The sequence below is a fragment of the Crinia signifera genome, chromosome 6 (genome assembly GCF_055691185.1).
Source record: "Crinia signifera chromosome 6, ASM5569118v1, whole genome shotgun sequence".
Taxonomy (NCBI): Eukaryota; Metazoa; Chordata; class Amphibia; order Anura; family Myobatrachidae; genus Crinia; species Crinia signifera.
The window spans coordinates 39,261,523-39,285,695 of record NC_139222.1 but is presented as its reverse complement, the minus strand read 5'-3'; the positions used below and the strand labels follow the sequence as shown (position 1 = coordinate 39,285,695).

Here is a 24,173-nt window from a genome sequence, read left to right as displayed (position 1 = left end):
TCAGAAACTGCTTCAGGTTCCTTGGGCCTTGGTCGTGTAGGGCTTTGAGTATGGTAATCTTGAAAATGCTGCAATGCACCCGTCTGGCAAATGATTAGTGATGGCGGCCTCTGAAGATTTAGTTGACAGGTATTGACCATTTGTGGAAGGGTAACGGAGGTTGACTTCATGAATACAGACATGTTGCGACGCTTCGGTGGTGCTCCTGATCCTGTAACTTTGTACGCCGTTGTAAATGCTCCAGCCGCTTACTTACATTGGACATTCTGCACAACCATGGGAATGCTCACCTTCAGTGGACAGCCGTTGTGGCGCTTGCATACTTTTGCTGATCCACTGCGTGCGTGATCACAGTACAGATGATATTTGCATCTGCCCCTGAATCAGCCCCTGAATCAGCCTCATGAAGCTGAGAGATTGACCAATGATGAGACAGGGGCCACAAGTGAAGGAACACAGGCCTAGTTGCCTTTGTATGTTTTGCACCACCGAGAAGCTGTGGAACAGGTGGAGGTTTATGGCATGATTGGACCCACCACTGGACCGTGGCATACTTGCTCAGTGGAGATTTAGCCTGATAATTTATTTGTTTATTAGCAGTTTCTTATATAGCGCACACATATTCCGCAGCGCTTTACAGAGAATATTTGAACATTCACATCAGTCCCTGCCCTAGTGGAGCTTACAATCTATATTCCCTACCACATGTACACGCACACACAGACCTTCTAGGGTTAATTTTTTTGGGAGCCAATTAACCTACCAGTATATATTTTTTGGGATTGTGGGAGGAAACCGGAGTACCCGGAGGGAACCCACGCAAGCACGGGGAGAATATACAAACTCCACACAGTTAGAGCCATGGTGGGTATTGAACCCATGACCTCAGTGCTGTGAGGCAGTAATGCTAACCATTACACCATCCGTACTGCCCCCATGTCATCTAGAGCGCACCCTACTGACTTTGTATGAAAACAGTGGCGGAACTCAAGAAGGCGACCCACTGTCCCAGGAGGCATCTCCCCAATTCATGAGTCTCCAGTTTATTTCAGGAGTGGAGCACGGTGGGCGTGCTGGTCATCCGCTGCCTTTATCTGACCTATATAATTATTAGTTCACTGTTCATAATATCCCAGAAATTAACAATAATAAAAATGATGTCCCTTTTCTCTGTCGTTAGCGCTTGATGAATAAAAGAAAAGTTCATCCCGTACTTGCTGACAGATCCACTTTTAAAAGATTGTTTTTGTCTATTTACTGGTCTCCCTCCTCCCGGATTCCTTCTATAAGCACTTTTAAACATCATTCCTTGGTTTGCAAAAACCTCAACATTTTGTTAACGTTGCCAAAAAAGTGTTAATCCCTGCAACTTTTTGTCTGAATGGTAATCAGCGGGTCGGTCCAAGAGAGCTCGGAGATGTTTTGTAATTAACGTAAACCTGTTATTGCCACATAAAACCACATTGGCTCCTGTAACATATATCAAATGAGGATGTATGTCGGGAAGAAACTTTATTGTACCATTATTTATCTGAGCTGTTTTTTTTCTCTAAGTTCGTTTTACCGCTCCATGCTGCATCCATACACAGGGGGAGCGAATTCAGATGTGGTTGGAGTTGCTATCACTGCTGCTTCCTTGGACGAAGGCATCGGACCACTCCTTATTGGTGCCGCAAGAGCCGCCTGTCGCAGAGGCCAGGAAATCTCTGCGCAACCAGGGACATTCCTGGCCTCATCTTTCCACCTAAACAGTCTCTGTTTTTTGGAAATAGTAGCTTGTTTAACCCCTTGAGTGGTGGGTTTTGCTGGGGCAGGACAAACCTACCAGGGCAGGTTTGTCCTGCCCCAGCAAAACCCTCCACAGAAAGCTGGAAGCCCCCCCCTCCTCTCACCTCCGCTCTGGCGTTAATACGCCGGAGCTTCCCTGCTGCCGCTCTCACCCCTGCCTAAGCCGAATGTCACATTCAGCACTGCAGTGATGTCGGCAGGCCTGGGGGATGTTCGGGGCGGCTCGGAAGGACTCCGGTGCCTGAGCGCTCCCGAGTCCCGCCGACCATACCGAGCCTGTTGCCGACGTCACTGTAAAATGAGTGACAGACCGGCTGGTGGGCGTGGTCAGGGCAGGGGAGCTCCAGCGCACCGATCGCTGGAGCAAAGGTGACGATGGGGACTGGGGAGGATTTGGGGGGGGGGAGCAAAGTTGGACACATGTAAAATAGGCTGTAAGGGGTAAATTTATTAAGATGGGAGTTCTATTGAAGATGGGAGGTTGCCCATAGCAACCAATAATATGCTAAATAAATAAGATATAGAATCTGTTTGTTTGCTAGTGGCAACATCCCATTTTAGTAAATGTACCCCTAAATATCTAAAAAGCCACCATCAGAAGTTTCTTGATACCCATATGCAGTGGAGGGGGGCTGCAGCACAGTTCAAAATTCAAATACGGAGGCTCCACCCACTAACTGCCATTCAAACTTGTCCAACAGGAAGTGGGCGTGGCTCCCTTATTTGAATGTTGAATTGTACAATCCCCCGTCTGGAGCCGCCACTGCTCCTAGATAAAGTCAGATGCCTCCAGCTTGGCACCAGTAGTACTGTAAATGAGTCAGCTTAGCTTCACTATTTCCATGTGTCGACTTTTTGCACGTCAACCTTTTGTTAATGTTGACATTGTAGGTGAGCTATACCACACCAGGTTATAGGATAGAACATTCATGGATGTCTTGTCTCAGTTGTATAGTGCAGCACAGTGACCGGCAGGGCCGGATTACGGTATACCATTACTTCCTGAATAAACATTTACAAACCGTTGGTCACTGATGTACTGCAGCCTTTGTAGTTAGTCTGATCAGTTTTATTATATTGTTTATATAGGTTTTGTAATATTGGTGATTTGCGGTGTAGCGGATGGATTCCTGTACTAGAGCAGATAACGCCCTCTCATTACTATTATAGGGATGTTACCCTTATTGAATGGCTCTTAAAACCACTCTATTTAATTCAGGTTCCGTCTCAGCAATAAACCCTGATCCTTTTACAATAATTGGATCAATAGAGGCTGCCTGGGTATTTAGATCTAAAAGGAAGCGATTTAGATCTAAAATTCTTGTAGTAACGATTTTCGGGAGCCTCCTGGCCTTTCCCGAAAGGTAAGGCAACCTTGGGTTAAATTAATTAGGAGCGAGTTTACAAACCTGCCATCAGGGACGGATTATAATGGGGGCACAAGGGGTCAGTACCCCTGGGCCCCCCTCCATCTAGGGGCCCCCTGTGTTTTTTTTTTTTTTTAGCTAATGGTTTTGTGCATGGGAGTGGGGTAGTGCTGCAGCTTCACCTATCTGCCAATGTGACAATTATTAATGGTGCTGGGCATCAGGAGTCAAGGCACACTGACTGCACACGTGTGCAATGCATTACTGGAAGTCCCCATAAGACTTTGCACAAGAGGTCAGAGGCTGAGAGGCTTGTGCTGAGCTCTGCTTGGTGGAGTTCATCATATGTTACTCAGGCCCATGAAGGATAGCAGCAGCAGCTGCCTTGTCATGGGAGGGTTTTTAATCAGAGGCAGTGCTGTGCCTGTCAGGGCTCCTACAGAGTAAGGTATAGAGGAACAAACACAGGCTTTTCATGTGTTTTTTTAATATATTTTTTTAAATCCCCCCCCCCCCCACAGTTACCCATTGACCACGTTTATACTGCCATTACTCTGTGTTTTGACAGTGTAATATTCTACTGTGCAGTTTGCAGCCAGTAATCACAAGAAGGAGGGGGCCCCCCTTTCTAAAGTGCCCCGGGCCCCCCGAAGGCTTAATCTGGCTCTGCCTGCCATACATGAATGGGTGCTCCAGTGAAATGTGAGATTTAATTTGAAATGCCAATTGGTGGTAGCGACTGCTGGGCTGTGTGGCTATTGGACAAATGTGACTCGGGAGAATTGCATGAAAAGGGGGAGGAACCATCCTGGACCCTTAAAGGTGGCAATGGAGCTAGCAGGACCATAAAGAAGGTGGTTAGTGACCATAAAGAAAGTACTGGAGGTTCTCAAAAGGTGTCAAATTGCTGATTTTTACACTTTACTGTAAATTAATGATTGAAAAACTATAACCATCAAGTGTTTCTCAGCAAACAAAGGGACCCATTTACTATAGGATTGCATATACAATGTGATCTGGGGGGGGGATCTACCACCCAGGATCGCATTGCAATATGCAATCTTATCTCAGAATGGTGGCCGCCAGGGACCTGGTGCGATGCTTCCTGAAATTGATACATCGGGAAGCATCGCATCCCCCTTAGAAACCTATGAGGGATGTGGCTGTGAGCCGCATTTATGAGTTTTTGGGAGAACTTCTCCTGGAGACAGACATGTCTCTATTCTTTTGCTAATTTATGATTGACTACATGACTGAGGTGCCCAATATGTTTACGTAGCAATGCCTTTAGAATTGCTCAGGGGAGTCAACACAAAACAAGGTGAATTTCTTCTAAAAACCAATGCAAGTTTGTAATCAAATTGCGAATGCAACTCACTGCGTAAGATCGGCATGAGAGCGGCTCAACCGGCACTTCACTGAATTGACCCCAAACTGTAGTCTGTGAACCAATGTGTTGCTTTCCTCTGCAAATCATTATGGCCTCGGGTTTCATTTAACATTGGATTCAGCTCTGCGGTATGTAGGTGAGAGCGCTATGCACTTCCCTTTCGGGTATGGCTCATTGGATGGACCCAACTTAGGTCGACGCCTGAAATAGTTCAAGCATTAGGTCGACAATCAAAAGGTTGACACCATCAAAGTGTACCATACAGTGTACCATGCTGCGCTCGCCATGCTTCGGTACTATTTTATTGTCCAACAAAACCGTACTGGATGGTAGGGCATGAAATACTGTCTGTCGGCATATGTCGGCTCAAAAAAAACATGAAAACTGTTTCACTGTTGACCTTCCCATTGTCGACCTAGTGCTTGTGCCGACCTTAGCCTGGTACCTCATTCCAGGTGTTGAACTTAGCCCTGTCGACCTTCAGTGGTGGACCCATTGGGCGAGATCTTACCGCCTTAGAACGCATTGCAATAGGTGATCCCATCAACAGACTTTATCACATACTTGCCTACTTTTGGAAACTAGTTTCAGGGAGATTATAGTTGGTAATATAATTTTGCACAGCGCCCCATTGAGGGGTGCGTCATGCTCCACCCAAAGGGCATGTCTAGTTCCATATATGGAGAGATTGTGAAAAGATATTGTGAACGTGGCCCCTAGAAGCCTGGGTGTGTATAATCTCAGATTATAATCTATAATCTGTGAGGAATCTTTTAAAATGACTTATATCCAAGATGAGCCCCAAAGCAGTTAGTAAGAGCTACTATACTTGGTAAAGTGCTGGGAAATGGTGCTGATGATTCAATGTAAATGCATCTATCGCTCATTCCTTTTTTCCCCAAAAATGTAACAGTGTAATGTGGGCTAGGTGACACGAGGAAGATTGCTAGACTAATGAGGGAGAGAGGGAGATTCCTGCTATGTCAGGGAGTCTCCTGCAGAATGCAGGAGGGGAGGTAACTATGATGTAACAGTGTAATGTGGGCTAGGTGACACGAGGAAGATTGCTAGACTAATGAGGGAGAGAGGGAGATTGCTGATATTTCAGGGAGTCTCCTGCAGAATGCAGAAGGGGAGGTAACCCATAATGTAACAGTGTAATGTGGGCTAGGTGACACGAGGAAGATTGTTCTGGAGAAATGTAAAGGAACAGAAAGGTTAGTGCATAAGTGGAATAGCCTCCCTTAACAGGGGGTAGAAGCAGGGGGTACTGACAGCACTGCCGGGCCCCGGTAGATTGAGGGGGCCCGGGAGGGGGGCATGGTCACGTCCCTATAAGAAAAAAAACTTTGCAGGGGCTGACTGACGGACAGCAGGGTGCGGGTGGGATCGCACACACACACAGGGAGGACAAGCTGCCTATAATCCGCTCGATAAGCCGCGAAGGACCGCTGCTTAGAGAACGGTGTTGAATCACCCCCAAACAGTAATAGAAGAGAAACCACAGAGACAGAAGCTTGGGGACATCCGTGGGATCGAACATAAAGAATAACGTGTGGAATGCTTCTTTCAGGAAAAAAAGTTTGTAAAGAATTATTTTGGTTTTGTTGTTTTAATTACTGAATGTTAATTATTCTCATTGTTATTCCAGGTCTGGCAGCGTGAAGAACCACTGGCATGAGATTTACCATTTTGTGGAAAGTCTTACTGAAAAATTCACAAGGTGTGTAATAAATGTGTGCAACGTGTGTGTGTGTGTGTGTGTGTATATATATATATATATATATATATATATATATATTTATTTCATTTTAAAATGCATTTACTTAAATGATGTGTGTTGATATTTTATAAATGTCATCATGAGGACAATAGGCCCGATTCAGACCTGATCACACGGTGGCCGATTATAGATACACTGCACATGTACGTTTTGCAGTATGCATGTGTGAGGCTGTGCTGCAATGAAATTCTGCTACATTATTTCTGTTTGCTGTTCACAATGTGATTGACAGGCATCTGGGGGTGGTAACCGACCAGTTAGCGGGAGTGCTAAGCAGGGCTGCCATCAGGAATTTTGGGTCCCGGGACTCATTTCCAGTCTGGATCCTGCCCCCCCTCCTCCCTTGACTCAGGATGCCGGCGACCAATTAAAATGTAGCACCGGCTGGCGAGCCAATCAGAGCTCTCGTACTGGCAGCCGCTCTGATTGGCTGCCAGTACACGTGCAGCATTTTAATTGTCCGCCGGCCTTCTGGGATGAATAAGCCTGTGCTCCGGGACCTGCTTTGTTCAGCGAAGGGGGTTGCGGTGGGCAAAATGAGCTGCCCGAGCCTGCGATGACTTGTGCCCAGGGTAAAAATCATTAGATGGTGAGCCTGTTATGTTGGGTTTTGTACATATTCGCACGGCTGTGAATGAGTGTGTAGCCGTACATATCCATACGCACAGCGAATCAGCGATCACATTGATTTGCAAGGCGGAATTTCACTCTAGCAGTGTCTTTACTGTACGCTGGCCATGCTAATTCGTGCACAGACGACCAGGTCTGAATTACCCACAATGCTTCAAGGTCGCTGTACTTACAGATGTGTCCTCATACGTTTAGCCTCAATATACCATGCAGTGCACGATGCCTGGCGTGAGTGAGCTACCAGGTCCTGTGCAACTCTGTTAAAGTCGGGCGTCTTTTATTGCCGAAAATGTGTCTTAGTCACAATACAATAAGATATGAGGAGACTGTGCTAATTATTTCGATATGATATTATTTTGTTATTTTTTCCTTGTAATTAGATCGCATTTCCCACACTTGTAATGGGAAATGTGATCTGGTTGAATTTAGTATCAACAAAAAAAAAATACCAGAGAGAATCCTCGAAAATTCAACAGCAATGTATTGTCTTATAGAAGTTGTGGGCTAGTTCGTGATTCCTTATCAACTGCTGTCTGTATTTTTTTCCTTCTCTTCTCTCTGTGGGACAGCCCTATGCTGAGGATGTCATTTATCGTCTTCTCCTCTCGGGGAACTACCATCATGAAGCTTACAGAAAAAAGGTATGGCGGCCCCTATGGCTCAATCCTGCACATCTGTAGTTTTTGTTGTATCTTGTTTTGATACTTAAAGCCCTGTACACACTAGTCGATATTGTGAACAATATCACTCAGAAAGGGGCTTTCAAGCGATATTGTTCACACAATATAGGAGGCTGCGGCGGTGGCGAGCAGAGGGGTAAGCAGCGGGGTTGGGGGTTGGAGGCAGACGGCATGCTTTATTTTAAGGGGGAGGGGGGGCGGCCAAAATTTCCAGCAGGGGGTGCCCAATTTATAGTTACGCCGCTGCACCACAATGATGATCACAGCTATTGCTGTATGGTCAGATTCTGCTAGCTGAGTACATACAGGGAACAGATTTGCCCAGTGAGCCTAGAACGCTGGACTTGAACTGATAGTGGATGCACAAAAACATTTAAAGTGGCAGCTTCCTTTATAAGGTAATTGGGTCAATATTCTAACATTTATTGAAAGTTTGTCTGTACACTAGGAATAATGTGCTTATATACTGTCAGGACAACCCAGACAGACCCCCCCCCCCCCCCCCCCCCCCCAAAAAAAAAAAAACACATTAGTGGGCAGTGCCCCCCCCCTAGGCCTTTTAGACTTTGGCATAGAGGGGGAGGGGGCCAGCGTGGGTCCTCTCCTCTCTTGAAAAGTCCCTGTAAACTCATATAGTCACACACTTATACACATACATAATGTCACACACATATATCCAAAAACACACACTTATACACATACATGTTATAGACACACAGTCACACACACACATATATACATTTGACATATAGTTATAAACACATACATGTACCACATACACTCACATAGATAGTTTGCCCCTCTCCTGCAGTACAATACCTGATCAAGGTTGGCTGCTGACCTGCTGCGTGGACACTGACTGGGTGAACGTTCAGCAGCTCCTCCTCCTCACATGCCATGCTGCAGCAGCAGCACTTGCTGAGAGCACAGTCACAGTGCCGTGTAGCTCCACCCCCCGCTCGGACTCCGCCCCCTCCATTCTGCCTGTAGTTTACTTTACTGTACTAGTCAGTGTGCTTTTGCACTGCCGCTATAATGAAAGCTGCTGGGCTCCCCTAGGAGCAGAGAGCAGGGTAACTTCCTTCTAAAGGCCCCCATACACTACGCCAACTTGTCCTAAGGACAAGTCGGCCTAATGTCGACCCCGACTTCCCTTGAGCTCCCCCGGCAGCTCCTGATATGATTTGGTACTTGATGTGCCATTTTTTACATGTGATAAATCGGATCGATTTATCACATGTAAATCCGGGGGAGCTGTGGGAGAGCAGGGTCTGGGGGAGCTTGCAGGGGGGGGGGGGGGCGTCAGGGTCCGTCTGGGGGAGCGGGGACCAGAGAACGGAGAGCAGGGTCCGGTCCATGTGTGATGAGAGAGGGTAGTCACCTAGCGGCAGGAGAGGTGGCGGGGAGCGGGGTCCAGTCCAGCTGCACGAGGGGAGCACGTCCAGCTGAGACTAGGTAGCGGCAGCTGCAGGCGGGGAGCACGGAGCGCACGGCGCATTAAACAGAGTCCGGGTAGCGGCGAGCGGGAGAATAGGAAACATCCTATTCAAAAGACTGGGCGGGCAGGGCGGACGCTGATTGGCTGAGCTCTCGGCAAATCAGCGTCCGCCCAGTCTTTTGAATAGGATGTTTCCTATTCTCCCGCTCGCCGCTACCCGGACTCTGTTATTATGCGCCGTGCGCTCTGTGCTCCCCGCCTGCAGCTGCCGCTACCTAGTCTCCAGTCCACACACTAGCTCACTACCCCTCCTGCAGCTGAACCGGACCCCACAGCCCGCCACCTCTCCTGCCGCTAGGTGACTACCCTCTCTCATCACACATGGACCGGACCCTGCTCTCCGGTCCCCACGCCCACAGACCAGCTCAATGCCGGCTGCACATAAGATTTATCTTATGTGCAGACCGTCCGACATCCAGATCTGATCCAATGCGCACGGGACCGCGCATCGGATCAGATTGGATGTCATACCCTACACGATTTGGGCAATTTCACCCGATTTCTCAGCCCGATCCTCCAGAATCGGGTGAAATCGGGCCCAAATCGTGTAGTGTATGGGGGCCTTAAGCCTCCACCTTAATCTGGCTCCGACGCTGGCCAGAAAAATGCTGCTTCCTCACACTGAGCCGCCCCTAGGCATGCAAAATGCATAGGGCTGGCTCTGGAGCCGGGAGCCGGACGGCAGCGTGCGGGTGGGCGGAGTGAGTTGAGTCCCCAGGGGGGGGACCGGGGGTACTTGAGTACACAAAGCTGGCGGGGCCCGGGACTCAAGTACCCCCAGACCCCCCCTGTCGGTGGCCCTGTATACTGCATGTATATTATTATTTATATTATTCAGTTTTATTATAAGGCGCCACAAGTGGTTAACAACACCAGACAAATAAAGGGTACTCAGATTTAAACATTAAGTAAACTGAAAAGTACAGGAGAACACAAGTAACTCAGGCTTCCCTACGCTCCCGGAATGGCCGGGAGCCTCCCAAAAATCTGGTCCGCCTCCCGGCCCCCCCGGGAAGGTGGGCAAGTCTCCCGCTTTCTGGTAATAGCCACCGCTCTCCCCATGCCCGCTGGTTTATTTACTGCAAATCGTGGGTCCGCGGAGAAGGGGTGGGGTGAAAATGAAGCAATAGCATAATTTCGCATAATTTAAGCCCCGCCCCCTCTCTGCGGCCCGCGAATCACCAAGTTTTAAGGCATGGGGGGCGAGGTATAGATGCCAGCTGAGTAGGAGAGAGCTGTAATTGAAGTGCAAGAGAAAATGGTTGTTAATAGAACAGGAGGGGAGAAGGCTCTGTTCCAAAGAGCTTACAGTCTAAAGGGAGGGGAAAACAGACAGGAGACATGGGGCGGGATGTATTAATATACATCGACGCCCTTCGCCTGCCAGCCGCCGCAATGCTGCCGCATATGTACTAACATATGCGGCTAGCATCGGGTTGCGGTGACGGAGACCCCCGCGATACCTGTGATGTGGTCTGCAGGGGCCTCCGTCACATCCCGGCGGCTGGCAGTGTCCCCCTGCGTCTCCTCCTCCCCCCTGCAGCCGGATGTCCTCCCGGCTGTGACACCTGCTGGGGGAGGAGGAGATCAGGAGGATGTGAGGGGGGCGCGGACGTCGGGCAGCGATAGAAGCCCATAGGTGGCGATACCCTGCCAAGCGAAAACGGGGCGGATGGGTAATGGTAAATAGTACCCATGATGTGCAGGCAAGAAGACCTGAAGTAGCATGTGAGCAAGGCAGGGATGGCCAGGACACGAGGCGGAAGGTAGGGAGAAAGGCCTAGGTTACGTGGAAGGTTACGCTTTGATGTTTTAATGCTCGTTTGAAGCTTTGCAAGTTCGGAGAGAGTCTAACAAAGCAACAGAGCTCATTTCATTGTCATTAAAAGGCGCTCGGATATAATTTGATGGATTAGCAATAAATGAATAGAGTCATATTATTCATGTTAAATATTAAGTCTGGGTGTGTCCTTCACAGAGAACTGATTCGCCAAGGTCTGCAGATCCTTTATTCAGAGGTGCCTGGAGGTGACACATTCATGCACGAGGGATTTAAAAGGGTAAATATGGCGTTACTGTATGTGATGAAATATTCTTTGGTTTTTTTTTTACCTTGTTTCTACAGGTTACAGAATGGGCTCATCCAGATCCCTTCTGCCTGGATGGTTGGCAAGAGATAAAAGGGGTGATTCAGGTTGGTTTGCAAAAGAAAATTCCTTCTTTAATGGAAAAAAACATGCTGCGCTACAGGTGGGGCTGACGTAACACGTGCAGAGAGATTAACATTTGGGTGATTTTTTTTTTTCTGTGCAGGGTAAATACTTACTGCTTTATTCTTACACTGCAGTTTAGATTTAATTTTGAACACACCGCACCCAAAATCTAACTCTCTCTGCACGTTACATCTGCCCCACCTGCAGTGCAGCATGGTTTTGTCCATAAAAGAAGGAGTTTGCTTTTGCAAATCAACCAGAATTAGGCCCAAAGTGTAGAGAGAAATTAGCAACCAATAAGCCCCTGATTGAGCGGTTTAAAGCTGATTGGTTAGTACAGATGTGCCCAGTGTGATGTCACTAATACTGCCCACCCTAAATACCCAAGGTTATTGCACATGAACATGCAGCAACCCTGGATATTGTGATATGCAAATGAGTAACTCGGGTCGATGGGACGCAGGACCCGTTCACTGCCATAAAATAGCCGGTGCTGAGAGATGAGAGCAGGAACCGCTTCCACTGACATCACTATGGCAGGTCCAGCCACCAGTGGAAAAGGGTCACAAGCACAAGATCCATGTACAAAATAGGGATGGCCATCAACCATCGATGATACAAAATCATTGACGGTTTCTGGTCGATGTAGAATAGTTTTGAAATCGATGCGGGAGAACCAGATGGTTTCCCTCCATCAATGTCAAGCATAAGTGAATAGTTTTTTTTTCCATTTTCCTAAGGGGCATAGCTCTGCCCTCGACACCCGTGAAGCCCCGCCCCCACAGGCCAATCAGTCAAAGAAAATGGATGACCATTGATTGGTTAAAAACATTGATGGTCATCCATTGCATAGTATGCCACTATCGATGGCCAGTTGCACTATTGGCTAACATCGATGGCAATGGCAACAATGGCCATCCCTAGTCCAGATTTCCAGGTGCGACCCAGCTATTTGGTTTAAAAGCAGTGAAAGTCCGTGGGCACCTGCGTACACATCCACTTCTATAGTGCAGCATGTAGCGTACTGCCGGCTGCATACACTCGTCAGTCGAATATTGCTGCTTTCACACCGCAAAACCTGCTAAGACCCGGTATTTAAAACGTTTCTTAAAATGGGTCAGAGCAAGTTTAACCCCTTTCACACCGCATGTAAATACTGGGTCTCAAGCAGGTTTGCGGTGAGAAAGCAGCTGGAGGAGAGCAGGACAGACAGTAGCTATGAGACAGCGCAGTGCATATTTAATGAGCGGGACCCGCTCATTACATATGCGCATATTTAATGAGCGGGTCCCGCTCATTAAATATTCAGTGTGCTGTGTCCCGCTCATTATATATGCACAGAGCGGGACCTGCTCAGTGCTCACTGCTGCCTGCCCGAGTCCTAAATACCGGTTCAGAGCTATTCACACTGCATAAAAAACCAGCTCTGAACGGTGTAGGTCTTTTTACCCATTTGTAAATACCGGTTATTTGTAACCTGTAAATGCAGACTGGCGCTTTCACACTGCAGCTCTAACCGTTGTAAAAGGCTAAAAAATCTGCATTATACCGGTTAAGAGCTGCAGTGTGAAAGGGGTATACAGTATGTGAAGGATCAAGCTGGGCGTATCTGTATGTCATCTTTCTTCACTTCATCTCCCTGCATACTTTGATAAAGATCCCCAATAGCGGTGAAAAATCTACGTATAAAACTGACACAAATACATATTTATGTGCTCATGTTTCACCACATGTAGTAAATACTTGTCACTCCTCCCAAAAGATACTGCTTGCACCACCATAAGTCCAGCTGTTATCCTCTGGCATTGTCCCCACAATAGGAGGAGAAGGTTTATATATCTCACTCCTGCAAGAGATTACCCAGGAGCGGATCCTGATCCGGATCCAGATCTATGCAATAATGGAAAACGATAAGATTAGCCCAAGGATTTGGACCTTTTTCAGATACATCTGTGACCGTTTTAAAATTTATTTTATTCAATTATTTATCTTAATTGAAGTAGTGACAGCATGTTACATTGCATGGTACACTGGGTATTTAATCATTCATATCAGGTTCTTCCCAGTGGAGATAATAATCTTTATTTCCCACTAAACGATTACACACACTGGCTTAGCTTAGCTAGAAAGCCTTCCAGTTCTGCAGTGTGGGAGAAATTCGGGGTGATCACACCCTGAGGAAACATACGCACTGAAAAGGACACACAAGATAGATAGTGTGCTGCTGGGAATCCAATCCATGGCCCCAATCCTGTTAACCCATCGGACACCATTTTATGTCAATTTACAGTTATAAATTTTTTATTATTATTATTTGCATTTCTGGTAACTTGCATAAGACTTTGAATTCTCTAAGCTAAAAATGCGTTATCTGAGTTATCTGAGTTTTTCGCGCATTTTGGGATGCATTAAGCATCCCCCGTCTGGTTACTGCGGCTTCTAACGTGACCCCCTGCCGCTCCGCACCGACCCACCGCCGCCCTGCACGGACCCCCGCTGCCTCGCGACCCCCCAACCCTTACCTGTGTCCGGGCAGCACAGAGCTGTGCTGCCCGGACCTGTGACCTCCTCCCGGAAGAGGATCAGTGCAGGGAGGAGGAGAGCCAGCCCCCCCTGCAGCAGCAGCCGGGTAAGGGAGGGAGGGGGGAGCCGCCGGGTCCCGATGGGACCCGCTAACTCACCGCAAAGGACAGCTCTTAACGCAAGAGCTGTCCTTTGCCATAATTATCGCATATGTTACAGCATATGCGATAATTATGAATGCGATGGGCGGCAATATGGGGCCGAGCTGGGGTGCGGATGTTAGAACATCCCCCCTATTGGGGTATATTTATTATATTATACTATATTAAGTTCAAAATAGTAATGCAAGGGGTTGTGTTGTGAGGTCTCGCCCTCCTTCCGAGGTCTCAGCCCACTCCGCCCCCCCCTGTTCGTCCAGGTCCCGCTTCCCCACCTGCATGTTGCTATGTATTAAAAGGCTGCTAAATCGTTTACACAATACAAATATATTTGTAAAAGTTATATGTTCACAGCTGCTGCGTTGTTTTATTGTCTACTTACATTTAAAGTGTGCATGACCATACAAAGCAGTGGTCTCTCGGTAATGTCTTGTTCTCTAAATATTTGTATTTTATTATATCCTCTGTAATTACAATCATATTATATTGAGCGGTGAGAAGCGTAACAAGCCCAATATTATGTATACCCAGCAAAAGAACACCACATTATTCCTAGAAGTCATGTATTGTACAATGTAACCACATCGCTACTCAGAATATACAGTGGCGGCTCCGGGGGGGGTTGGTGGCTGCAGCACAGTTCAAATTTCAAATAGGGAAGCAGCATTGGCTGCCAGTGAGTCAGTTTGGAATGGCAGTTGGTGGGGCTCCCCTATTTGAATTTTGAACTGTGCTGCAGGGTTATGGTATAAATGATGGAGTGACTCTATGTCAACTGTCATTAGGTCATCCACTAATGGTGGACAGTGGGTAGGCGACACCTTGAAATGATCGACATACTCAAGGTCGACACTGACAGAAGGTTAACACAAGCAAAAGGTACACAACATAGACATGGTCGACACTGAAAAGACCGATGCAAGTTTTTCACGTTTTGCGTGTCTATGTCGACATATGTTGATATATGTCAATATGGGCACCATATAAGTGTACCGCGTCCACTCGCATGGCTTGCTACACTTGGCACGCTATTCTATTCTCACTGTCATAAAGAATGAACCAAGTCAGTCTAAACCCCCCCAAAAAAACATGAAAAACTCACGTCCACCTTTTCAGTGACGACCTTTTGCTTGCGTTGAACTTTTGCCAATGTCGCCCTTGAGTATGTCTACCATTTAAAGGTGTTGACCTACCCACCTAATTAGTGTCGACCTAGAGTCAATCCATCATGAGCCCCTTCTCTGGATCCGCCACTGCTTAGCAGTTACCAATAGATTATAACCAGCACTGCCCAAACATAGTATTGAACAGAGGTGGTGACTAGCACAGCAAGCATATAAAGCTACTGGCATATGTTGGCGTGCACATGTGGGGGCAGATGTATTAAGCCTGGAGAAGAGATAAACTGGAGATAAGGTAAAAGGAGATAAAACTCCAGCCAAAGAACTGTGTTTGAAAATGACAGGTGACAGTTGATTGGCTGGTGCTTTATCTCCTTTTACCTTATCTCCACTTTACTGTACAGTATTTCTCTTCTCCAGGCTAATACATCTGCCTTATTATTTGTAACAACTTGTCGTTGGGATGGTAACTGTACCTAAATGTTTCTTTACAGGCTAACGAACAAATCTATCATGAGAACAGTGATGGTAAGCTATTGCTGTTGCCATTAGCAATAATGACATTACTTAGCATACAGATTGAATTAATAAATGTCATTTTGAGTCATTATTATCCAACCTAATTAATGCAGTAACTCTAGGGGGTACTGTGTTAAGAGATGCTGCCCAAAGAAGCCAATCAGATTCATGTGTAGTTCAACAACAGCTGGAGTGCCCAGGTTAGCCATCACTGCTGTAGAGGGGTACAAGTCTTCAAAAACACAAATAAGATCCCCATACCTCCCAACTTTCATTGGTGGTCCAGCGGGACCTTCGTGCGCTGCAAAATGTTGGGGCGTGGCCTCTCAATGAGGGGCGTGGCCTTCACATTGCGATGCTCATGCTTTTTGACCCCTGAATTACTAAAACCAGGACCGGTTCTTTGAGCTCGGGGCTAGTTATGCTCAAGATGAGGACCCCACGCCGTATTTTTATTTTTTTCACAATTCGCACATTTTCATGACTAAAAATCACGCCATATGGCATCTTTCACCCTTGAATACGCATCCCATTAAATAGTCGATTTAAAAAAAAAATTATGATTTCAGAAAATAGGATAACGTGCAATTTCAGAACCTTACTAAAAATCGCATCCTATTAAATGTCACCCATACACTTTTATTACACAACATTTTTCATTTTAAATTATATAACAAATGTGAGCGATGCTGGCATTATTTACTGGATATTTTGCACATATTTCACAGAGGCGTTAGCACTCAAAGGGTTAAACCATCATGGATAGCACCAAATCCTGCGGTTTTCTGACCTGATACGTATGTCAGTTTTGTTTGCCGATGCAGCTAGGTTTATGTACGCTGTACTTGTCCTCCATTTTATTTAACTGTAAGTCACTGCTTCCTGTTATGCCTATTTGTTTATGTCCAAAAGAACATTTCTCTTCAGCATACTTGCCTACTTTTAAACTCTCCTCACCGGGAGAAACCCGGAGAGGAGACGGACAGCATCACTTCTGGGGGTGGGGGCCTGATGTAGACGTCATCAAGCCCCGCCCCCAAGCACTGAAAATCCCCCGATTTGCGGGGCCTCCAAGGTGGGGCGGGGCTACATGGCACGATTTGCATATTTAGCCCTGCCCCCTCCCCCCGCGAAAAAGCCGCGAATCGCGGTAATTCAACGAGGTGGCCGGGCTGCTGCCGGGGAGATGAGGAGGGTGTGGGAGAATCTGGGAGGGTAGGCAACCCTGCAGTCTTCAGTTATTCTTGAGTTTCAACTGAGATTTCCATTTTCCCCCCAACCCTCAGGTGCGAGAGCAGCAAGTGTTATAATCGCTCTGACTGATGGAGAGCTGCAACAGAACCAGTTCTACAATGCAGAAAAAGAGGTACGTCAAAGGTTTACTGGTCTGAGAAAGCACATCGCAGTCATCCGCTCATTGCGATTTTTGTTTTGCCACTGCACATGCGCCAGAGTCTCACTGCACATACAGTACACTGCAGTGATCTTGTGAGTTAGTGACTGAGACGCAGCTTGCAACTTTATTTCCATGTAAGATACTTCAGCATCTTATGCTGCCCATACATATGTGCGATCAGATGCGATGGGACATAGCAATGCGATGTCCCATCGCATCTGATCGCATCAAGTGGTGCCCAGTGAAGCACCCGATGTCGCATGCCATCCTGCGATGGACATCGGGTGCTGGAAGAATGGTGGTGTGGAGCTGTGTAGGCGGGACCGGAGCTGGGGACCATAGCGATGGAGCTTTCAGGTGGCGGGACTTGTCAGCAGCAGCAGTGACTTTGAAACACTGGGACGGCCCTCTCATTGGCTGAGAGAGCTCTCTCTCAGCAACCTCAGCCAATCAGAGGGCCGTCCAGTGTTTCAAAGTCATCTGCTGCCGCTGCCGAGTCCCGCCGCCTGAAAGCTCCACCACTCAGGTCCCCGCTACATAGCCGCCATGCCTCCCCTGCTGCTGGGTCGTCCCTCCGGTCCCCAGCATTAAGGTACCGGCACCCCGCCCGCTCTCTGGTGCCCATCCCGGCCCTGCTCCTGAACCCGCCGCTGATTGCATTCGAGTAATCGCATGTGGTTAAAAACCACAAGCGATTGCTCATGCAATTCATTAAATATTATGTGTAGCTCATAATATCTATCGATGGGGCATTCGACTGCGTGCCTGCGCATTGCATCGAATGTCAGCTTAAAAATGCATGCGATCATTCGATTTATCGGCCAGATGTGGCCGAAATCGAATGATTGCATTCGATATCTCACATATGTATGGGCAGCATTACTTTTGCCACCATGCTCCCAGACCAGTTACTAGGTAGGTCTTTTATCAATAGATGTGTATCCAATGTCCACGTCTTTGTACACAGGGCCTGATTCAGAGTTGATCGTAAAAGCCAAATCTTTCTCAAATGAATCTCATCTGTTTGGCATCCTGGCCGACCCAGCCTGTCTTACTGTATGTGGCATTACACACCTATGAGCCAATGCAGCAGACTGTTATTCCGTGTATGACTTCCTGCAATTACATCCTAGGCGGCAGCAGGCAAACAGCTGTTTACTTTCTCAGCAAGTGTGATTTTCCTCACAGAGTGTTATTCCTGGTCTCCTTACTGAATGTGACAGCCGGCTAACAGTCGCGCGTCGGACATGTAAATTGGCTAAACACCCGGGGATCTTTATAGCCTGCACATGTGAAAAACATGTTTGATCAACCAATGAACACACACAGGACCTTATTTTGGTTCACTCTTTCTGACAAAATCCTTCTTAGATGGACAAAACCATGTGCACTGCAGGGGAGCATATGCAAAATGTGCAGAGAGAGTTAGATTTGGGTGGGGTTTTACTTCAAAGTGAGATCTATATTGAAGTGTAAAAATAAAGCAGCCAGTATTTTCCCTGCACAGAAACAAAATAACTCACCCAAATCTAATTCTCTCTGCACATGTTACATCTGCCCCCCTGCAGTGCACATGGTTTTGTCCATCTAAGAAGTATTTTGTCAGAAAGAGTGAACCAAAATAAGGCCCACAACAGTTCTTTGCATAGGTGACAACCTTCATTGCATAAATAATGTGCTCATTGGGGGCAAATGTTTCTGATAACGAAATGAAATGTTTTTAAACCAAGTCAAATTAGCATAGTAACTGGCACCAACTATAAGGTACTCCTGGCTAGGTGTTACAGTGTTTGTTTGCTACGTCATTCTCCAGCACTTCAGTGCATGGTCCTGACAATGAAAACAAGAAAATAGATGGTTTTCATGTAGCGAAACAGCAAACTCTTAAATGACTTTCCTCACACAATGCAGTTCAAACATGAACACTATTTAATTTGAAAAGTGATGTGTGTAAGTGGGTAATTGCTTGAACTGTGAAGAATCCTCTGGTCTCCTGTAAAAAAAAAAAAAAAACGCTTTGTGTAAGAGACTGTTTGCTTGCACTGTGAAGAATCCTCTGATCTCCGGTACAAAATCAATCTGTGTACACACATTGCTTTTCTACCAGAGACCAGAGGATTCTTCACAGAATGAGGAAACATTATCTCTGAGGGTAATTGCTTGTACTGTGAAGAATCTTCTGATCTCTTGTAGAAAAGCGCTGTGTGTAAGAGAATGTTTGTTTGTACTGTGACGTATCCTCTGATCCCCTGTAGAAAAGCGATGTGTGTAAGAGGGTAATTTGTTGTATTGTGAAGTATCCTTGGATCCCCTGTAGAAAAGCAATGAGTGTAAAAGGGTCTTTGCTTGTACTGTGAAGAATCCTCTGTAGTGGTTGTTTGCTTGCACTGTGAAGAATCCTCTGTAGAAAAGCAATGTGTGTGAGGGTGTTTGCTTGTACTGTGAAGAATCCTCTGTAGAAAAGCAATGTGTGTGAGAGTGTTTGCTTGTACTGTGAAGAATCCTCTGTAGAAAAGCAATGTGTGTGAGTGGTTGTTTGCTTGTACTGTGAAGAATCCTCTGTAGTAAAGCAATGTGTTTGAGTGGTTGCTTGCACTGTGAAGAATCCTCTGTAGTAAAGCAATGTGTCAGTGGTTGCTTGTACTGTGAAGAATCCTCTGTAGAAAAGCAATGTGTGTGAGGGTGTTTGCTTGTACTGTGAATCCTCTGATACTATGCTGAAAAGCAATGTATATGTATATTGTGTGTACACTGGTGTACTATGACTTGTACAAAAACAGTTCACAGAATTGTGCATTCTGATATTCTTAGATTTTGCCATAAATTTACATTATGTTTATTATTGCTGCCACATTTTGACTTAATTTCTCAGTATCTTGCTGATCCATATTTTCATATCCCTTAGGGGCCGATTTATTAAAATTATTTTTACTTAAGTAATGTGAAAAGGGATGTTTTCACAACCTTTTTGCATTTTTTTTACATCAACTGAATGCATTAAAGTTTTTGTGAAAACTGCTCCAAACCCTTTCATTTGCATTTTTTTTAGTAATCAGATGGCATTTCCCATACTTATATGTGGAAATGCGATCTGACTGAACTTACTAAAAATTTTAAAAATGCAAAAAAAAAATACCACAGTGAGATAATAATGCCAGTTTCAGCTGTCATAATCACAGGGCATGATAATACCCGATAATGTTGTATACAGTATGATTGTGGGTGTTTGTCGATGCAGAAGGAGGGGGGGGGGGGCTGTCTAATTACATTCAGTGCATTTATAATGCATATCCTTTGTTAATATTGTAATGATTTTTTATTTGATTTTAGGCAGAGAGAGCTCGTAGCTTGGGAGCTATTGTGTATTGTGTAGGAGTCAAAGACTTTAATGAAACGCAGGTAAGTGTGATGGTAATAAAGTGTAATAATGGCCTTTGGAGTAATGGAGTGGGATATACTGTATTATGTGAACACGCAGCTGCATTCCAGGAACTGATAATTAGGATGCTTAATGTAATGGTACATACACACGTTTGTAATATCGTGTAGTGTGTACGCTCAATATCAATAACGATATGCACTCCCGTGGGTCATTAACGATGTCCTTCGTCATCTGTATATGTACCTCAATTTAACTGTATGTACAGAGCAGGGACAGGATGATGTAACTGAATGATATCGTCAAGTGTGTTGGCACTATATTGTTTGCCTGGGATTTCAAAGGGAATCATTAACAATATCATGGAGCCATAGGCGAATCTAGGGGGTGGTCCGGGGGTGCACAGGACCACCCATTAGCCCATTTTGTAGCTGAGGGATGGGGCTTTCCAACGAGCCCAGCCCCGTGTCTCTAGCCCCCTGGGAACCAGAGATACTGCCAGGCAAAGCTGGAACATTTTCACTATAGGATAACATGGGACCCGCTAATTCCGACCCCCACCCAGTTCAACGGCTGCCAGTTCCCCCTTCGGCATCACTGAAGCTCGAGGTTGATCTCAGTCGAACCCAAATCGCTGGGCCTTCAATCTGATACCAGGCTGGGTCCATATGGGTTAATTGGTTCCAGGGATATTGAGGTTAAACCGGTTGTTTTTTTTTTTTCATTTCTTAAATGTAATTTCATGACTGTTTATGTTCTTTGAGGGCAGATTTCTCTGGAATCAAAAAGCCCAGTTTCACGGGACCAAAATCATTCGAAGCCAACGCAAAAGTTCTTCAATATGATACTGGTCTCATGTAAATAGGTCAGTTGGTTCCGAAGATATAGCTGGTTGGTTATAGGGGGGTAGGGAGAGGGGAGTGGTTGTCTCTCCCCCTCACACCAGAAAATGCAGGGACTAGTCTGGTGTATAAGGGGTCAGCCTGGGAATGTCCCTGCATGATCCTGGGACCATATTCCCGGGTAAATCCCTGCATTTTCTGTTGTGAAAGGGGTATTATTTCAAACAGCTGTGACCAGCAGTGCTCTGAATACAGCCGGGCAGCCCCCTGCTCTCTGCCCAGCTGTCAATGACTGTCACCCCTGCAGCTTCCGCTCCAATTCTTCTCCCCGCATTCACCTCTGCCCGCCCCCCCCCCCTTTAATCATGTGGTGCCGGCGCCCGGCGTGCTCCCCCACCATCGCGCACAACAACAGCGCGTATAATAGTTCAAATGTCCACTCGGCTAGAGGGGACACCAGGAGGGGAGTGGGAGCATGCTCTGCGCTGCGCTCTGCTCCTCTCCCCATAGAAGCAGCTGCACCACTCTCCATCTCTCCCTGCAGCAGCAGCGAAGGCTCATATAAAAATTTACAGTAAGTGGCACTTTTGGGGGCATTGCTTAAGGGACGCTACAAGTGGCGGTATGTGGGGGCATTACGCATAATGTGTGGCTTAATGTGTAAGGGGCATTACGGTGTGCAGCATCATGTGTAAGGGGCATTATGTGTGCAGCATCATGTGTAAGGGGCATTATGTGTGCAGCATCATGTGTAATGGCTACTATGGTGCGCGGCATCATGTGTAATGGGTACTATGGTGTGCGGCATCATGTGTAATGGGTACTATGGTGTGAGGCATCATGTGTAATGGGTACTATGGTGCGTGGCATCATGTGTAATGGGTACTATGGTGCGCGGCATCATGTGTAATGGGTACTATGGTGCGCGGCATCATGTGTATTGGGTACTATTGTGCACGGCATCATGTGTAATGGGTACTATGGTGTGCGGCATCATGTGTAATGGGTACTATGGTGTGCGGCATCATGTGTAATGGGTACTATGGTGCCATCAAGCAAGAACCCCCTAGCAATGAGCACGTAGGTAAGCAGCACTTATGTGGCAAATATGTAATGGGCATTACGGTTTGTTATATAGTATGTAATGGGCATCATGATGTGTGGCACAATGTGTAATGGGCATTATGGTGTGTGGCCTTATGTGTAATTGGCATTACGGCGTGTGGCTTTATGTGTAATGGGTATTACGGAGTTTGCTAAAATGTGTAATGGGCATTACTGTGTATGGTCTAAAGTGTAATACCACACCCCTTTTTGTGATGCCACGCCTCCTTCCCATGAGACCACGCCCCCTTTTCCAGCGCGGCTAAGCCGCGCAAAGGCCCCCCTCCTGTTGTGTCTAGTTCTGGGACCACCCATTACCATAATTCTAGATTCGCCTATGCATGGAGCTAATCATCGAATGTGTATGGGGCTTAGGCTGTGTCTACACATTGCATTTTTGCAGGATGCAGTAGAACAGGATCCTGTTTAGCAGGATGCAGCTTCTTTTGTCTACACATTGGGTTATAGCAGGATGCAGTAGAACAGGATCCTGTTTAGCAGGATGCAGCTTCTTTTGTCTACACATTGGGTTTTAGCAGGATGCAGTAGAACAGGATCCTGTTTAGCAGGATGCAGCTTCTTGTGTCTACACATTGGGTTATAGCAGAATGCAGTAGAACAAGATCCTGTTTAGCAGGATGCAGCTTCTTGTGTCTACACATTGGGTTATAGCAGGATGCAGTAGAACAGGATCCTGTTTAGCAGGATGCAGCTTCTTTTGTCTACACATTGGATTTTAGCAGGATGCAGTAGAACATGATCCTGTTTAGCAGGATGCAGCTTCCTGTGTCTACACATTGGGTTATAGCAGGATGCAGTTGAACATGATCCTGTTAAGCAGGATGCAGCAGATTTGTATATATATATATATATATCCTCTTGAGTAAGCATCCTGCTAAACAGCTCCTGTTCCACTGCATCCTGCTAAACAGCTCCTGTTACACTGCGTCCTGCTAAAACGCAATGTGTAGATGCAGCAATAAATTAAAATGTGCAGGCTCCTTTCTGCCACACAGTTCCCTTTAAAGGGGACTTGTCAAATCGCAATGTGTAGACGCAGCCTAATAATGGACAAAATCAAACCTAGGTATCAAACTTTAGTGGAGTAGTTTTATCGACTGTTCTAGATAAATGGAAGTTAGAATGTCATTGGTTGCTATGGGCAACTGCTCTACCCTATGTCTGTGAACTTCTTTTTGACTCTACAGGGGCCCTCGTAGCTGGATTTACAGTGTGTACAACCCAAAGTCCTAGAAATAGCAACTCTGCCACACAACAAAACCCCCTACAACTGTATATATTTCTTTGCTACAAAGTTTTTTACACATTTCTGCTCCCTTTTTTGGTTTCCGCTGCAGGAGTCCCCTTACTGCTCATTTGTCCCCATCTTTCCTGATGCGCTTTCGCTCTCTGTTACATTAAATAGATCCTGGAGTCAGAACTCATGATATGAAACAGAGGGACAGAGGCAGCCCTGGGCTGTGAGGCAGATTTACATGGACAGAGACAGGATGGAAACAGCCAGAATGTCAAAAACAGATATTTGTAGTACGGCCACCGTTGGCATTATATTACTGTACATATGCGCGGACTAGATCTCTGTTTGCTACAACTCGGCCTCTAAAATGCAACACAAACCTGCAGTTATATACTGTATATAATGGCTGCACTTGTAAGAATATTATTTGGTAACGTTCATCTAAATATAGGCTGATCAGATTTTAATACAAAAATGTACTTTTGTTATCCCAGCAAGCCTGACATCATTCTGGGTTTTAATTC

At 46.2% G+C, this 24,173-nt stretch overlaps 2 protein-coding genes across 2 annotated transcripts in view; one reads left to right on the top strand and one right to left on the bottom strand.

Moving 5' to 3' along the window:
• ZNF488 (zinc finger protein 488) overlaps positions 1 to 8,508 on the bottom strand; it is a 73,188-nt gene extending 64,680 nt beyond the window's left edge. Inside the window, exon 1 of the mRNA XM_083146043.1 lies at positions 8,458 to 8,508. The gene's annotated coding sequence lies outside the window, so the exon portion shown is untranslated. The remainder of the gene's footprint in view (positions 1 to 8,457) is intronic.
• The window catches only part of ANTXRL (ANTXR like), an 84,004-nt gene that overhangs the window by 16,289 nt on the left and 43,542 nt on the right, over positions 1 to 24,173 (top strand). Inside the window, exons 2-7 of the mRNA XM_083146041.1 lie at positions 6,197 to 6,268; positions 7,528 to 7,599; positions 11,115 to 11,196; positions 15,646 to 15,679; positions 16,957 to 17,036; positions 20,397 to 20,465. Of these exons, the coding sequence (XP_083002167.1) occupies positions 6,197 to 6,268; positions 7,528 to 7,599; positions 11,115 to 11,196; positions 15,646 to 15,679; positions 16,957 to 17,036; positions 20,397 to 20,465 (409 nt within the window). The remainder of the gene's footprint in view (positions 1 to 6,196; positions 6,269 to 7,527; positions 7,600 to 11,114; positions 11,197 to 15,645; positions 15,680 to 16,956; positions 17,037 to 20,396; positions 20,466 to 24,173) is intronic.